The sequence below is a fragment of the Garra rufa genome, chromosome 3 (genome assembly GCF_049309525.1).
Source record: "Garra rufa chromosome 3, GarRuf1.0, whole genome shotgun sequence".
Lineage (NCBI taxonomy): Eukaryota > Metazoa > Chordata > Actinopteri > Cypriniformes > Cyprinidae > Garra > Garra rufa.
The window spans coordinates 27,695,300-27,710,595 of NC_133363.1; the positions used below are offsets into that span (position 1 = coordinate 27,695,300).

Sequence of the window (15,296 nt, forward strand, 5' to 3'; positions counted from 1 at the left end):
TATATAAAAAGCATATATGGCTGTTAAAAAAAAAAAAAAAAAAAAAGTGGCCACAGCATGAAAATAAAGTTTTTTTTTTTAAATTAAAATATTACTATAGTGCCATAGCACGGTTTGTATTTTTGGGAAGAAAAAAAATAAATAATAATAAAAAAAATAAAAAAGTGCCATAGCAAGAAAATGCCTAAAAAGCACTATAATATTGAGGTGGTCTCGTTTCTTCAAATGAGCACTTTAGCACTTCAATCACTCACACATCTGCTTATGTAAGACGATGGGCCTCAAGGAACATCCCACTTAACTCACACTACTGTTCTCTGATGCTGTGGGATCAGGCTGACTTTAGAGTGGAGTTCAGTCCATGCTCTTTGAGATCAGTCACCATACACTTCAAAGATGTCATCGACTGGCTGCGGATCTCAGGCCGTAAGTTACTGGAGGCTATTTGTTTGAAGCTGCCAGCGGTGCTCGTATCTCCACCCAGCGCACTCTCCAGGCTTCAAAGCCCGGTCTGAAAGCCAACCACTGCTAAAGCTCAACGCTTTCACCACTAGTTTTAATGGAAACGACAGCAATTTGAGTAATAGAGCAACATTTTACAGCCTGAAAAATAGTAGAAACGCTACAGCTCATATGGGTAGCAGCAAATTTAACATAATTGTGACAGAGCCACATTTAAGCAAAATTGTGCATCATTTCAGTTTTAAATCCTGTTATAGAAAAAGCTTTGCAAAGCAGTTACAGCAGCAGCACTGCATAAGATTAGGCTGCTTAAGTTAAATTAGTTTTGCGAAATAGATTTAAATATAAAAAATTTAAAGTTAGCGTAATTTATAGTTTTGTATATTATAGCATTGTAAATATTTTATTTCTATTTAAATAAGCAAATTCAAATTTCAATTGAATACAATTAAGCTAAATACATTAAGAAAAAAAAACAGGCTTACTCATTTAAAGAAAAAAAAAAAGGTATTTTACTTTAAACATTAGCTCAATTCAGGATTATTTGTAAGCATTTAAATACAAACAAAATCAATGTAAAAAGGAAAAAATTAAATTAAGCTAACATTTATGTATTTAAGTAAAATTATGGTTGATTGATCTAAAAATAATTAAGTTTTTTTTTTAATTTATTAGAATAAAATCTAACCATAAGTAATTTTAAATATTAAAATATATAAAGTTAGCTTAATTTTATTCATATAAAATAATTGTTGGCTTAATCCAAGACCTTTTTTATTCGTTTCTTTTTAGATTATTAAAATAAAATCCAACCATAAGCACTTTAATGAATCTTACAAAATCAATAAAGCCTACATTTATTTTAGATTCATAAAAATAAATAAATTAAAAATAAACTAAATGTATCTAAATCAAAACTTTAAAATGTTAGCCTAATTTGATTCAATCTGAAATTAATGTTGGCTTAAAGATTTTTTTTATTATTATTATTTTTTTTTTTAGATTTGTTAATCTAAAATATTTAGTTTATTATTATTACAAAAAAATAATAAAAACACAACAATTTACACCAACATTAGATTAATAACCTTTATGCATCTAAACACAAACAAAATAAACTTTAAATAAAGAAATTGTTATCTTAAATTAAGCCAACATATATTTTATATTAAAAAAAATCTATTTTAATCTAATCTTAATAAACTAAAGATTAAAAACCTTAAACTAACATTTTAGATTTAAAACCTTTAGATAGATTGTATTTTGATTAAAAAAAGAAATTAAAGTAAATAAACTTTAAATATTAAGAACGTGTTAGCTTAATTTATTTTATTATCCTAAAATAAATGTTGGCTTAAAGATTTAAAATTTATTTTAGATGAATAAAATATTAGTATTTAATAAAAGTATTGTTTTTATTTTATTAATAAAAAAAAATAAGCCAACATTTCTAAAATAAAAAGCCTTACATTAACCTGACATTGTCTAAATACAAACAAAACATTTTAAATTCTTAATGTCAGCTTAAATGTAAGGTTTTTTTATTTTAGATAAAAATAAAAATCTTAACTTAACGTTTAATATATTTTTTAAATATATAAATTTAGCATAAACCTACGATTTTTTTTAATTTTAGATATTTAAAAAAAATAAAATCTTAAGTTTAAGTTGGCATTCAAACAAAAATGTAATTTTTTTCAATAAATATAAAATATTTCAAATGTTAAACAATTCAATACAAACAAAATGTAACATTTTAAAACGTTTTATACAACCTAAAATAAATGTCAACTATTCAAATAAATAATCGAATTAGTTCATTTAACTTAAAGGATTTTCAGTAAGTCCATCTCATTACATTATACGCCTAATTCTGTATTCTTGGACGAGAATGAGAAAGAGCCAGACAGCGTAAATCGAACAAACTCAAGCAGGACTGACTTGTAGTAGGGGAGCGTCTCAATCATTTTCCAGTTGACGTAATTTGCAGCCGTCTCCTCCAGCGTACAGACACGGGTCATCTGGACTTTGGCCACCTGCCAGAAGCGCTCGTGCTCAACGAGCGTCTCCTGCATCTCCCGTCTCAGCAAAAGATACACACCCTCCAGTGTGTCTTCATAAACCTGCCAACGACACATCACTCCATCAGCAAATGATATTCCACCTGACCTTGCTCCCGAAAAAGTGCATGCATAAGGGAACGGCACCAAATTTGCATAATAAAAGTGCAAAAAGAAGAAATGAAATAAAATTATATGCTGATATCAAGCAAATAGGTTATGCAATGCACATACATGAAATCCATGAAACAAAACAGATTACATTAACCTTGGTTGAAAAACATAAAATGCACATTTAACGTCTCTCTGGTCCTTTCTATGTCCTTGGATGGTCTCATGTGTTGTAAACCAGTGTATAATGGCAGGAGCGTTCGTATGCTCAGACGTGCGACGTAATTGACTGGGACATGCACCGATACGTCTATAATCCATTTAGGCAGCCATTAGATAGCAGCGTCTGCTCACGCCGTGACCTGTGAAATCATTTTCCCTGGCTAATGAAATGCAGAAGATGAGCACTGCTGGAATATTTAAGATCATGTCCTTTGAGGAACTTATTTGGCATTTTTTGAGATGGGGAAGAGAGATATCAGCTGGAACAGAACGGGGAACAATCATGTGTGAAGAAAAGTTAGTCGCGGGGAAGACAGCATGTCAAATTTATTCAAACATCCCACTGCACACTAGGGAAAGGACTTTATGTCAAAGAAAAAAAAAAAAAAAAAATTTAGACTGAAATATTGTTCAGCTTTCTGCATGTATTCCATAGACGTACCTTTCTTCGCTTCAGTCGGCCCCAGTCACGGCCCAGGATCCAGGCCACGAGAGACTTGCACATGGAGAAGTAGTTTCCGACAGTCTGAATCCCTGATGGAGAGAAACAAGCAGAGTCAGAACATGAGATGATGCTCCAGGAGACTAGAGGAGTAACATTTGATCTACAGACGAATATCCTGCCAGAGCACCTCAGGAGAGAGCGCCACACAAGACCGACAAATGGCGCTTTTCCACTACACAGTACCAGCTCGCCTCAGCTCGCCTCGGCTCGACTCGACTCGGCTCTGTTTGGTTTTCCACTGTGTAAAAGTTGTACCTGTACCGGCTTCCAGGTACTTTTTTTCGTACCACCTCCGGCGAGGTTCCAAGCGAGCTGAGGCGAGCTAAGGCGATACTAAAATGTGACGTGAAAACACAGCAGACTGCTGATTGGTCAGAGAGAATCGTCACTATTCACTGCGTCATCATTGCACGCGCCAGCAATAGTATCCAGAATAACCCCGCCATTTTTAAAAAGTTTGGCCAGAGATTGCGTGACATATCCAATCCATTACATATTATGGCAACTCGGAAGAATACGCCGTGGTCAAACGAGGAGGTGCAGACAGCGGGTGTGTGTCGCGTAGAAGATTACATCACGGCAGTTTCTTGCAGCGTCGCTATGACAACCAGGTACTATTGTGGAGGTACAGGTACAACTTTTACACAGTGGAAAACCAAACAGAGCCGAGTCGAGCCGAGTCGAGTCGAGCCGAGGCGAGCCGAGTCGAGCTGGTACTGTGTAGTGGAAAAGCGCCAAAAGAACACAACACCATCAAATACAGCAGGTTTTGCTCGACTCTGAAAGGATTCGCAGATCAAGCCAATTCTCCAGCAGAGGTTGAACTATAACAGATTTCGCAAATGGCAATAACTAAGGTGGGTTTTAGTAATTAATGGGCTGTTTCATTTAAATAAATGCTACTAAAAAGCTTTAATATAATAATAATAATAATAATAATAATAATAATAATAATACAAAACAAAGTACATGCCACTAAAAATTGCTAAAATAGCAATAATAAAACTACATATTACTAAATGCTAATAAAAAAATATATATATATACTTAAGCTATTAACATAATTAAAGCTAAATAAACATTAAAATTATTTCTGTTTGTATAATATTTATTATACAAAAAAACATGGTATTAAAAATTTGCAATAATATTCAAATGAATAAAACAGCAATAGTAACAGCAAAAACAATCTAAAATAAAGCTAATAAAAACAATTGTAACAAGTTTTATAATAGCATGCATCGTTATTTTAATAAAAATACACACTATTAAAGAAAGATCACTATTGTGATAATTTTTTCATAAAAATTAGAACCACAAATAACAATACAAGTTATTATCTTATCATTTTTATTAATATTATCGCTATTATTATTATTATTCAAATATTGGTATTAAATATTGTACTAAAAATAAAATGGCAATAACAGCAAAAAGAATAAATAAAGCTAATAAAAAAAATAAATGTAACATTTTATTTTAATTAAAAAAAACATAAAAACTATAAAACACGCTATTAAAAATAGGCCAAAAATAGCAACAACAAAACACACTATTAAAAATAAAATCTAAAGTAGCAATAAATAATAATAATAATAATAATAATCACGCCATTAAAAATAAAAGCTAAAATAGCAATAAATAATAAAACATGCTATTAAAATAAACGCTAAAATAGCAGCAATAAGAATTATTATACTAAAAAAATAAAAAAAATAAAAATATTATTCATCATCATCATCATTAAAAAAAATAATAAATAGATAAATAAAAACACACACAATACAAAAATAAATAAATCAATCAAATCATCAACCATAATCCAATTATTTACCAACTAACCTACCAAGGCTCTCATCTCCCCGGGCCAATCGGCCTCTCCAGTAGTCTTTGGTGATGGGGTGCAGGGAGGCAAGGTACCTCACATCACACAGGGTTTCACCCCAGGTGGCCACCTTTCTCTTGCTGTGCTTTTTCCACTGCAAGAAAATGGATCGCAGCTGCTTGTTGTACGGCGCCGGCTGACGAAACAACCAATATGTGAAGAGCCACTGGAACCGGCACTGGACGTACTGATGGTACATGGACTCCAGCTCTGTGTGTTCTAAAAATCAGCACATAAAATGGTTGTCAATGCCAGCAATACTACAGGTAGAAATATCTCATATGCACATAACATTGCAATAAAATGCAGACATGCGTTTATAAAGAAATCTGCACAACTTTACAGAAGAAACTTTAAAACTTCAGGTGGAAATTTGAAAGACCTTTAGATCATCACTAAATAGGATGCACTGCATCCTGTTCAAAGCTAAAAGCTATAGAACATGGGCCTTTTATATAGAGTATTAAAAGAAACAGGAAATACCAGGTGAGGGTGAACTATGAGTCACAGTCCTTCTCCAGACACATCACTCAAAAATCGTGTGTCATACCCCAACTCTCCGATCAAGGGTCCATCACAGCAGTTTGAAGTGAGTCACCAGAGCAAAAAATTGGATTACTAACATCTTGGTTCAGAAATCCCATTACTTTTAGAGGGGGAAAGGAAACATATACAGCTAAGACATATAAAAGGTCAACCAGACCAACGAGAGAACCCAGACACCCGTGTCCTTTTGGTTAAGAAGACAATACAGTACTGCTGCCGTGAGCCGACAATGAACTCGTTTGCCATTTTTCAGAGTCTAAACGCAATGCAAAAGTGCCAGAGAATAAATTGCATTTGGTTGGATTCACTCCAGCACTCACAGAGGATTAAAGTAAGGTGATATATTCTTTTGGCAATATTAAATCACAATATTCACAACGTTGGTTATCACACTTTGTTTGGCCATTAAGCTCCCTAATGACCAAGTTTCATGAAATGGGATGCAGATCTCTCACCACTGTTTTGATGCTGGCTGAGAACATGCTGAAAGACCAGCGAGACACTGCCATGATGCTTCAACGCAAGATGAAACAGCTCTCTCCATTCAAACTTAAGGGTGTCACAATCTTCAGTTTTCTCTGGGAAACAGAATAAAGCATGTTAGGCTAAAATTAAACATGGAAAGCTCATGTGGCAGCTGAGAGTATGGCCACCTTGGAGTTTGTCCTGGAACAAATCTGCAGCGATTCCCCATAGTTTCTCCACCTCGCTGCTGGGAAGCCTCACTGAAGGCAAGGGTACGCTTTCCTCCAGCACGAGCCACTGGATCCAGTACCTGTGTGGCGCAAACGGGATCTCCACAAAGAGCTTCTCCTGAAATGCGCGGTTACAGTGGATGTTTCTGAAGAGGGATCGCCACATAAAAACCAAGCGGAAAGCGGTTTTGGCCGTTACGGGACACCGGACGTGGGTATATGACAGACTGACCCCAAACGAATCCTGTGGAGAAAGATATGAGAGAGTTAGCATGCGAGTGACCACTGGGATAGTCTGTTAGGACCACTTAAGAATAAAATTTTAAATAAGTAAAAATAAATAAATAAAAACAAGCCTATATTTTGCCATTGTTTACTAAAAAATTAAAATAAAAAACAAAAGAAACTATCCACCTTTTCTTTGCATAAGAATTTTAAGGGTCTGGCTTCTAGTCTCATCTGCTTCCAGCTATATCCAACCATATTATTTTAATGTATCATCTTAATTATGAGCACACTGGTTTGTATTGCAAACAGTTTTACTAGTTACTGCACATTGTTATTCTTCTCGTTATTTCCCTATAGCGAATGGGCTTACTTCCACATTGAGCCTTCATTTTATTTCCATTTGCTTAAAACAAAAAAACAAAACAACACTCAAAACACTCTTTATTCAAATCTCGTAGCTGATTTCACAACTGTTATTTTTCACTCACTTAAGCTTTCCGTGCATTCAAAGATCAATTATAGCAAGAGCAAATGTCATTCGTAGACGGCATTTAATAAATATTGAAACCAGTTTCTGCCACAGAATAAGTGGGGAAAAAGCTAATTGTGACTTTTTCAAGTCACAATTTCGTCTTAAAATTGTCAGAAATAAACTCCCAACTTTGAGACTTTTTTTTTCTCAGAATTGCATGATATAAACTTGCAATTCTTTTGCGTTTAGAATTGCATGATATAAACTTGTAGTTGCGAGTTAGAAATTCACAACTGAGAAATAAACAGGCAATTCTGACTTTATTTCTCAGAATTTAATTAAAAAGTGTTAGATATAAACTAGCAATTCCTGAAAAAAACAATTCTGAATTTTTTTTTTTTTTTTTTTTTAGAATTGTGTGATAAACTTGCAATTGCGAGTTATAAAGTCCAATATTAAGAGGAAGAAGAGTGATATAATTGCAGAATTGCAAATTTACATCTGACAATTCTGACTTAACTCACAATTCTGAGAAAATACTGAAAAAATAGAGTGGTAACATTTTTTTTAATTCAGTGGCAGAAACTGCTTCTATAAATTACTTCTATTATAGGTAAAAGTAGGGTTTTTCCAACATGTCATCAATTGGCCTCACTGGTAAAACAATGCAAAGTGCATATTTTGCGGATTACTGCTGCTGAAAATGGTCAATTATTGTCATGTTTTGAACTGTACTAATCAGTCATATCGGAAAAATATTTTGGAGTACTACAGACTGCCAAAAGTAACTGAACTGAACCAGTATTTAATAATCTTGACAACACTGGGTTTTTTTTTCTTATCATTTCCAGTCAGGTAGGTGAAATATTAGGGACGTTCTAAAACGCTTAACGTGAAAAACGCTTAACGTGGCTTAAGGTACGTAAAAAACGACCAGGAAACACCAAATTTCTGTCAAACCTTACTTGGAACAAACACTAACTACTATCAAAAGAATGAGCCCTTATTCCACAGAGAAAGTGAAAAACAAACTTCTGTCAAATATTACTTATAAATACTTGCTGCTGTCAAAAGAATGAGATCTCATTCAGCACATAAAGTGAATAATATCACGTTAAGCGTGTTCTCCCTATAGAACTCCAAAAAAAAAAAAAAAAAGCTTAACATGTTTTTTATAATGGACTTCTATGGGGGGCGATCACTTTATATGCTGAATAAGAGCTCGTTATTTATTATATGTATTATATGTCAAATTTAACAGAAGTTTGGTCTTCCCTCGTCTCTGTTGAGGTAAGTTAAACCACGTTAAGCTGTTTCTTTATAATGGACTTCTATGGGGGAGAAAATGCTTAACGTGATATTATTAACTTTCTCTGTGGAATAAGGGCTTGTTCTTTTGATAGTAGTTAGTGTTTGTTCCAAGTAAGGTTTGACAGAAATTTGGTGTTTCCTGGTCGTTTTTTACGTACGTTAAGCCACGTTAAGCATTTTAGAACGTCCCAAATATTAGGCTAATATCTTAATTAATATTGCTTACAAGCATCTTTAGCACCCATTAACTTTATTTTGTAACTATTGCGCCCTGTCCTGCTTACAAAGTCCTAGCAGTTTCCACATGTTTTTTTCCGTGGTTTAAACAGCATAAATTAGCAGAAAAACGTATTCAGTAGTACATTAACCATGCATTCAATGCTGTTGTTTACATCCGAGTATCGCCAATATGGCCGCGCATCTGGGAACAACGATGAAGGACTCCTATTTTATGAACGAATCAGGAATCCAGCTCTTATGGATTATCTGACAGATCGTTCAACTCCATTCGAGTCATTTTTGTTCACATAACATTAAAGACTAATAAAATGACCGGTTCGCTCAGGTATGTACCATGCATTTTAGTGAATTTAAAAGCTTCGACTGTGATAAATCAAAAATCTAATTTCCACGCAAAGTATAGGCCTACCTGGAAGTGTTTGGTCCAGAGAGAGTTGCACGAACAAACTCGGAACAATAAGCTACACGTGCTGCCGAGCCTCAGCAGCGACACTGGGTCCAAGTTCCTCAGTATAACTAGGAGAACTTCATCACTTAAATGCAATAAGCCCGTTGTGTCGTCGCTGCTTTCCGGAGTAATATCTGCTGTATTCAGATGGGGCTCATCATCTGTGGCGGCAGTCAAACAGGAGAATTGCTCCAGCAACTCACGCTCCCAGGTCGTGCTGAGGTCTGCCATACCTGTGCCGGTGTCACCGCCCTGCTTGCAGCCACCTCTCAGGTGTTAAAGGTTAGGAAGAAACCACCTGAGAGAGGTCATAGGGTGGTGGATCTCTAAGGAGTTGCTCATGAATATTAGCAGCTCATGAATATCAATGAGGTCACGCAGACGTTGCTTGGCAACATACCTGCTTAAACTAATTAACATTCATAAGGCAAGCGTTTAATTCGCCAAGCCAATCGGGTAGGCATTCTTGGAACGTTACGTCATAAATATTCATAAGATAAACACTTCATTTCCCAACCGCAATGACAAAAATGCATTTCTTATTTGCAGTGCGTTTGTAATGCTAATTTATTCGACGCTCTGTCTTGAATTTTTGGAATTAACCGTGTGAGAGGTGAATTTTGCTTTTGATGTTCTCGTTGTCCTGCACCTGAAGTTCCCATTGGGATCAATGTAGTCTTTTTGTCTGTAGTAAGCATTTTATGCGTTTATTAGCATCATTTATTCGCCCTCAAGGTGTTCCAAACATGTATTTGAGTTTCTTTCGTCGGTTTAGCACAAGAATATATTTTTTAAAGAATGTAACTCTGTATTATGTAAAAAAAATACTGTGGACATTTTTTTGTGTGTTTATTATCAACCTCATTTTTTTCTATAAGAGTTTTCTATATTTGTAAACTTTATGGGTCTGGTTTCTGGTCTCATTCGTGTCCAGCTGTTTTTAGCTGTACAAAAAAAGGTTTTGCTGCGTAATATTGTGAATTGGTGTGTTTTACCATATTATTTTAATGTATTATCTTAGTTATGGACACACTAATTTGTAGTGCAAACCTTTTTATTATTTACTGCACGTTGTTGTTATTCTTCTTATTTAGCGGCTAGTACTTACCTGAATAAGATATTTCACGTAAAAGATGTTTACATATAGTCCACAACAGAAAATAACAGTTTAATTCATACAAATGACCCCGTTAAAAAGTTTACATACACTTGATTTTTAATACTGTGTTGTTACCTGAATGATCCACAGCGTTTTTTTTTTTTTTGTTGTTGTTGTTGTTGTTTTTTATGTGATAGTTAATGAGTTCCTTGTTTGTCCTGAACAGTTAAACTGCCAGCTGTTCTTCATGAAAATATGATATTTAGGCAAAATATGAAACATGCACACATCTTCATTCTGTTCAAAGGTTTTCACCCCCGGCTCTTAATGCATAATTTTTCCTTCTAAAGCATCAGAGAGCATTTGAACCTTTTGTAATAGTTGCGTATGAGTCCTTCAGTTGTCCTCAGAGTGAAAAGATGGATCTCAAAAATCATAGTTATTGTTGGAAAGGGTTCAAATACACAAAAATGCTGAAATTCCAAAGAATTTGTTGGACCTGAAGGATTTTCTGAAGAACAGCAGGCAGTTTAACTGTTCAGGACAAACAAGGGATTCGTGAACAACTATCACTAAACAAAAAAACACAGCTGTAGATCACTCAGGTAACAACAGTATTAAAAATCAAGTGTATGTAAACTTTTTGAACAGGGTCATTTTTATAAATTCAACTATTATTTTTTCTTGTGGACTATATGCAAACATCTTTAACATGAACTAACTAAAAAATAACATGCATTTTGTATGATCCCTTTTATTTTGGTAAAATAATTAACGTTTTGACCTCAACTGAATATAAAAGTTGCGTTATAATGTAATGTTCTGCGAGCTCAAATACATTTTCCCAGTATTTGCCATTCATGTTTTTTTTGAGTTTAAGACAAATATACTTTATTTTAAGCAAGTCAGACACATTGAGAATTTCCAATATTTAAATGACAACTTAAGACTGAAAAAATAAAACAAAACAAAACCCAAATATCAGTTCAGAATAACTTTACATGTATTGTACTGGATTTCATCCAAATAAGATGATAATTAAAACTGAACTGCTTATAAAACAAAGACAAGTGCAGTAAAATAGTTTACAAGTTTACAATCAATTGCAATTACACAGACTTTTATATTTAATACAAATGCATGTACCCTTTTTCTTGGCAGAATTAAAACTAAATATTTTAAAAACAAATATGAATATGGTATAACAGTTAAAGAAGGGTGTAAAAACATTCTTTTCTCTTTTTTTTTTACCCTTTTCATATTTTCGATTGAAGAATGGAAATATTTATAATTTTGAGCAGATGATACAATATGCAATCATGACGTCCAATACTGATGAAACTGTTTTTAAGTCATGATTACTGGCTAATGTAACCCACAATAATATTACATGGCAAGGCACTGGCTCAAATCAGCATTGTAAAACTCAGAATGCAGTTTTCCAGAAACGTCGTCAGATAGATGCCATTTAAAATGTAAAATATTGATGACACTGTAGTGAAACTATGTCAAACTTTCAAATACAATGAACCCTTTGTGCTCGTATAAGAAAATAAAACATTCACAATTGAGCATTTGGACGAAACAGTCAGCACGAACCCTTCTAAACACTTAAATTGCCGCAGGGGGGGAAAGAGGCAATGAGGTGAAATCATCTCTATACATGATGGATCTGATATCTCAGACATACAGAAGTCACTGCTACCTATTGACAGTTCGTGATCACAGTGTACTCGTTTGCTACGTGGTTGATTACATCATTCGGTGATCATTATCATTCGTTTTTTTCTACAGACTGCCGGGCCGGGCAGTGGATGATTGGTTGGTTTTGGGAGGCCACGCCCCCTTCAGGCTACTCGTATGCGAGGCTCCTCCTCTATTTCCTGACCCAGGCTCGTATAGGTCACTGAAGGCTCCAGCGGCCCCACGGTGGGCGTGTCTGTGATGGCGTTTCCTGCATTGCGGAACTGTTTATAGACGCGAGGATCCTGTGCCACGTAGGTGGAGGAAGAGGAGTAGAGGATCAGTCCCAAGACGATGATGAAGAAGGACAGCAGGTAAAGGCCTGAAAACTGAAGACAGACAAACAACATAATCAACTTCATATAGTGTGTCAAAAAAGTAATTTAGAACTCTATGATTCATTAATTCTAATTAGAACAGTGATTTAAAACTTTAAGTCATGATCTTGGAATTCTAAATAGAACACTTTAAATTAAAGTGAAAACGTTCAATTATAATTTACTACTTTTAATTAGAACAGTGACTTTAAACTGTAAACCATGATTTATTTATTCAAAACAGAACACTGATTTATTCTGAAATTTTTTTTATCATTTAAAACTTTGAATCATAATTTACTCCAATTTTGAATAAAACACTGATTTAAATAATGATTAGAAACACTGCTAAAAATATTATTTATTGATTTATTAATTCTAAATAAAACATTGATTTAAAAATGCAAATCATGATTTAATATTTTTTAATAGAACACAGATTTAAACTGTAAATTATTATTACGTGTAAATTGAACATATATTTAAATCCTCAAATCATGAATTTGAAAATGAATTTACTTTTAAATAGAACACTGATTTAAAACTTAATATTGTAATTTATTAATTCGTCTTTTAAAACTAAATCATAATTTATTATGATTTTGAATAGAACACTGATTTAAATAATGACGAGGGACACTGCTAAAAATAATACTTCTTAATTTTTTAATTCTAAATAGAGCACTGATTTAAAACATATTAATTAATATTTTTAACTTGAATTAAAATGTATTAATTTTACATAAAACACAAATTTAAAACTTAATATCATCATTTATTAATTCTAAACAAAACATTAAGTTAAATCATCGTCAGTTTATTAATTCTAAGTAAAACACTCATTTAAAGCTTCATATCATAATTTATTATTTCTAAATAAAACATTAATATTAAGCTTCATATCAATTTATTAATTCTAAATAAAATGCTAATTTAAAAGGTCATATAATTTATTAATTCTAATTAAACACTAATTTAAAACTTCATATCATAATGTAAATAAAACACTAATTTAAAACTTCATGTCATAATTTATTAATTGTAAATAAAACACTAATTTAAAACTTCATATCATAATTTAATAATCTTAAATAAAACACTAATTTAAAACTTCATATCAATTTATTAATTCTAAATAAAACACTAATTTAAAACTTCATATTGTAATTAATTTGTCTTTTAAAACTAAATCATAATTTCCTATGATTTTGAATAGAACACTGATTTTAAATGACGAGGAACACTGATAAAAATAATGCTTCTTAATTTTTTAATTCTAAATAGAACACTGATTACAAAACTTATTAATTTTTATTTTTATCTTATTAAAATGTATTAATTCTACATAAAACACTCATTTAAAACTTCATATCTTAATTTATTAATTCTAAGTAAAACACTAATTTATTCATTCTAAATAAAACACTAATTTAAAACTTTATATCTTAATTTATTAATTCTTTATAAAACACAAATTTAAAACTTAACATTCTAAACAAAACATTAAGTTAAAACGTCGTCAATTTATTAATTCTAAGTAAAACACTCATTTAAAGCTTCATATCATAATTTATTATTTTTAAATAAAACGTTAATTTTAAGCTTCATATCAATTTATTAATTCTAAATAAAACGCTAATTTAAAACTTTATATAATTTATTCATTCTAATTAAAGCAATAATTGAAAACTTCATATCATAATTTATTAATCCTAAATAAAACACAAATTTAAAACTTCATATCAATTTATTAATGGTAAATAAAACACAAATTTAAAACTTCATATCATTATTAATTAATTCTAATTAAAACAATAATTTAAAACTTCATATGATAATTTATTGTAAATAAAATGCTAATCTAAAACTTCATATCATAATTTATTAATTTTAAATGAAACACTAATTTAAAATTTCATTTCAATTTAATAATTGTAAATAAAACACTATTTTAAAACTTCATATCATTATTCATTAATTCTAAATAAAATGCTAATCTAAAACTTCATATCATAATTTATTAATTCTAAATTATACACTAATTTAAAACTTCATATCATAATTTATTAATTCTAAATAAAACACTAATTTCAAACTTCAAATCAAAATTTATGAATTCTAAATAAAACACAAATTTAAAACTATATAAAAATGTATTAATTCTAAATAAAATACTAATTTAAAACTTCAAATCATAATTTACTACTACAGAACACTGATTTTAAATTGTAAATCATGATTTATTAATTTTAACTAGAACCCTGATTTAACTTTAAATCATAATTTATGAATTGTATAGAAAAATCGAATCTAAAACTTTATATCAATGTATGAATTCTAAATAAAACTAATTTGAAACTTCATTAATTCTAAATAAAACAATTTAAAACTTCATATCATAATTTATTAAGTAAGCAAAACGCCAATTTAAAACTTAATATCATAATTTATTCATTCTAAATAAATCACTGATTTAAAACTTCAAATCGTAACTTACTACTACAGAGCACCGATTTAAAACGGTAAGTCATTATTTTTTTTTTCTAAACAAATTATTTAAAACATAAAATCATACTTTACTACTCTTAAATAGAACAGACTTCAGATTATTCTAAATTGAACCCTGATTTTAAACTGCAAATCCTAATGTATTAATAATAAATCAGATCAATCCAAATACTAATAATAAAAAAAAAACTTGACAGTCACAGTCATAAGTGTCTGCATGGAAAAAGAGTCATTAAAAACACTCCTGTTGTGTTCCATTGACAAAATAACAACATACAAATTGGAACAAAATGGGGGCGAGTAAATAATGACAGAATATTAATTTCAGAGCAGATGCTCTTCTCCATACGGTGTAATGACAGTCATTGCAGACATTGTTTGCTCAAAAGAGGAACTATAAATATGTCACATTAGGGTCATATTTCGTTAATGAACACGAGGGAA

The 15,296-nt window shown here is 31.7% G+C and overlaps 2 protein-coding genes across 2 annotated transcripts in view; both read right to left on the reverse strand.

Moving 5' to 3' along the window:
• Positions 1-2,321: 2,321 nt before the first annotated feature.
• On the reverse strand, positions 2,322-9,847 carry LOC141331531 (uncharacterized). The gene is made up of 7 exons (XM_073836587.1): positions 9,835-9,847; positions 9,147-9,451; positions 6,445-6,730; positions 6,247-6,369; positions 5,207-5,464; positions 3,298-3,389; positions 2,322-2,585 (listed from the first exon to the last, which is right to left on the reverse strand). The coding sequence occupies exons 1-7, from the start codon at positions 9,845-9,847 to the stop codon at positions 2,322-2,324; spliced, it is 1,341 nt and encodes a 446-aa protein (XP_073692688.1).
• A 1,952-nt stretch (positions 9,848-11,799) lies between these two features.
• Positions 11,800-15,296, reverse strand: part of LOC141331532 (solute carrier family 35 member F1-like) — a 48,587-nt gene continuing 45,090 nt past the window's right edge. The window contains exon 7 of the mRNA XM_073836588.1: positions 11,800-12,356. Coding sequence (XP_073692689.1) covers positions 12,132-12,356 — 225 coding nt within the window. The 3' untranslated portion in view covers positions 11,800-12,131. The remainder of the gene's footprint in view (positions 12,357-15,296) is intronic.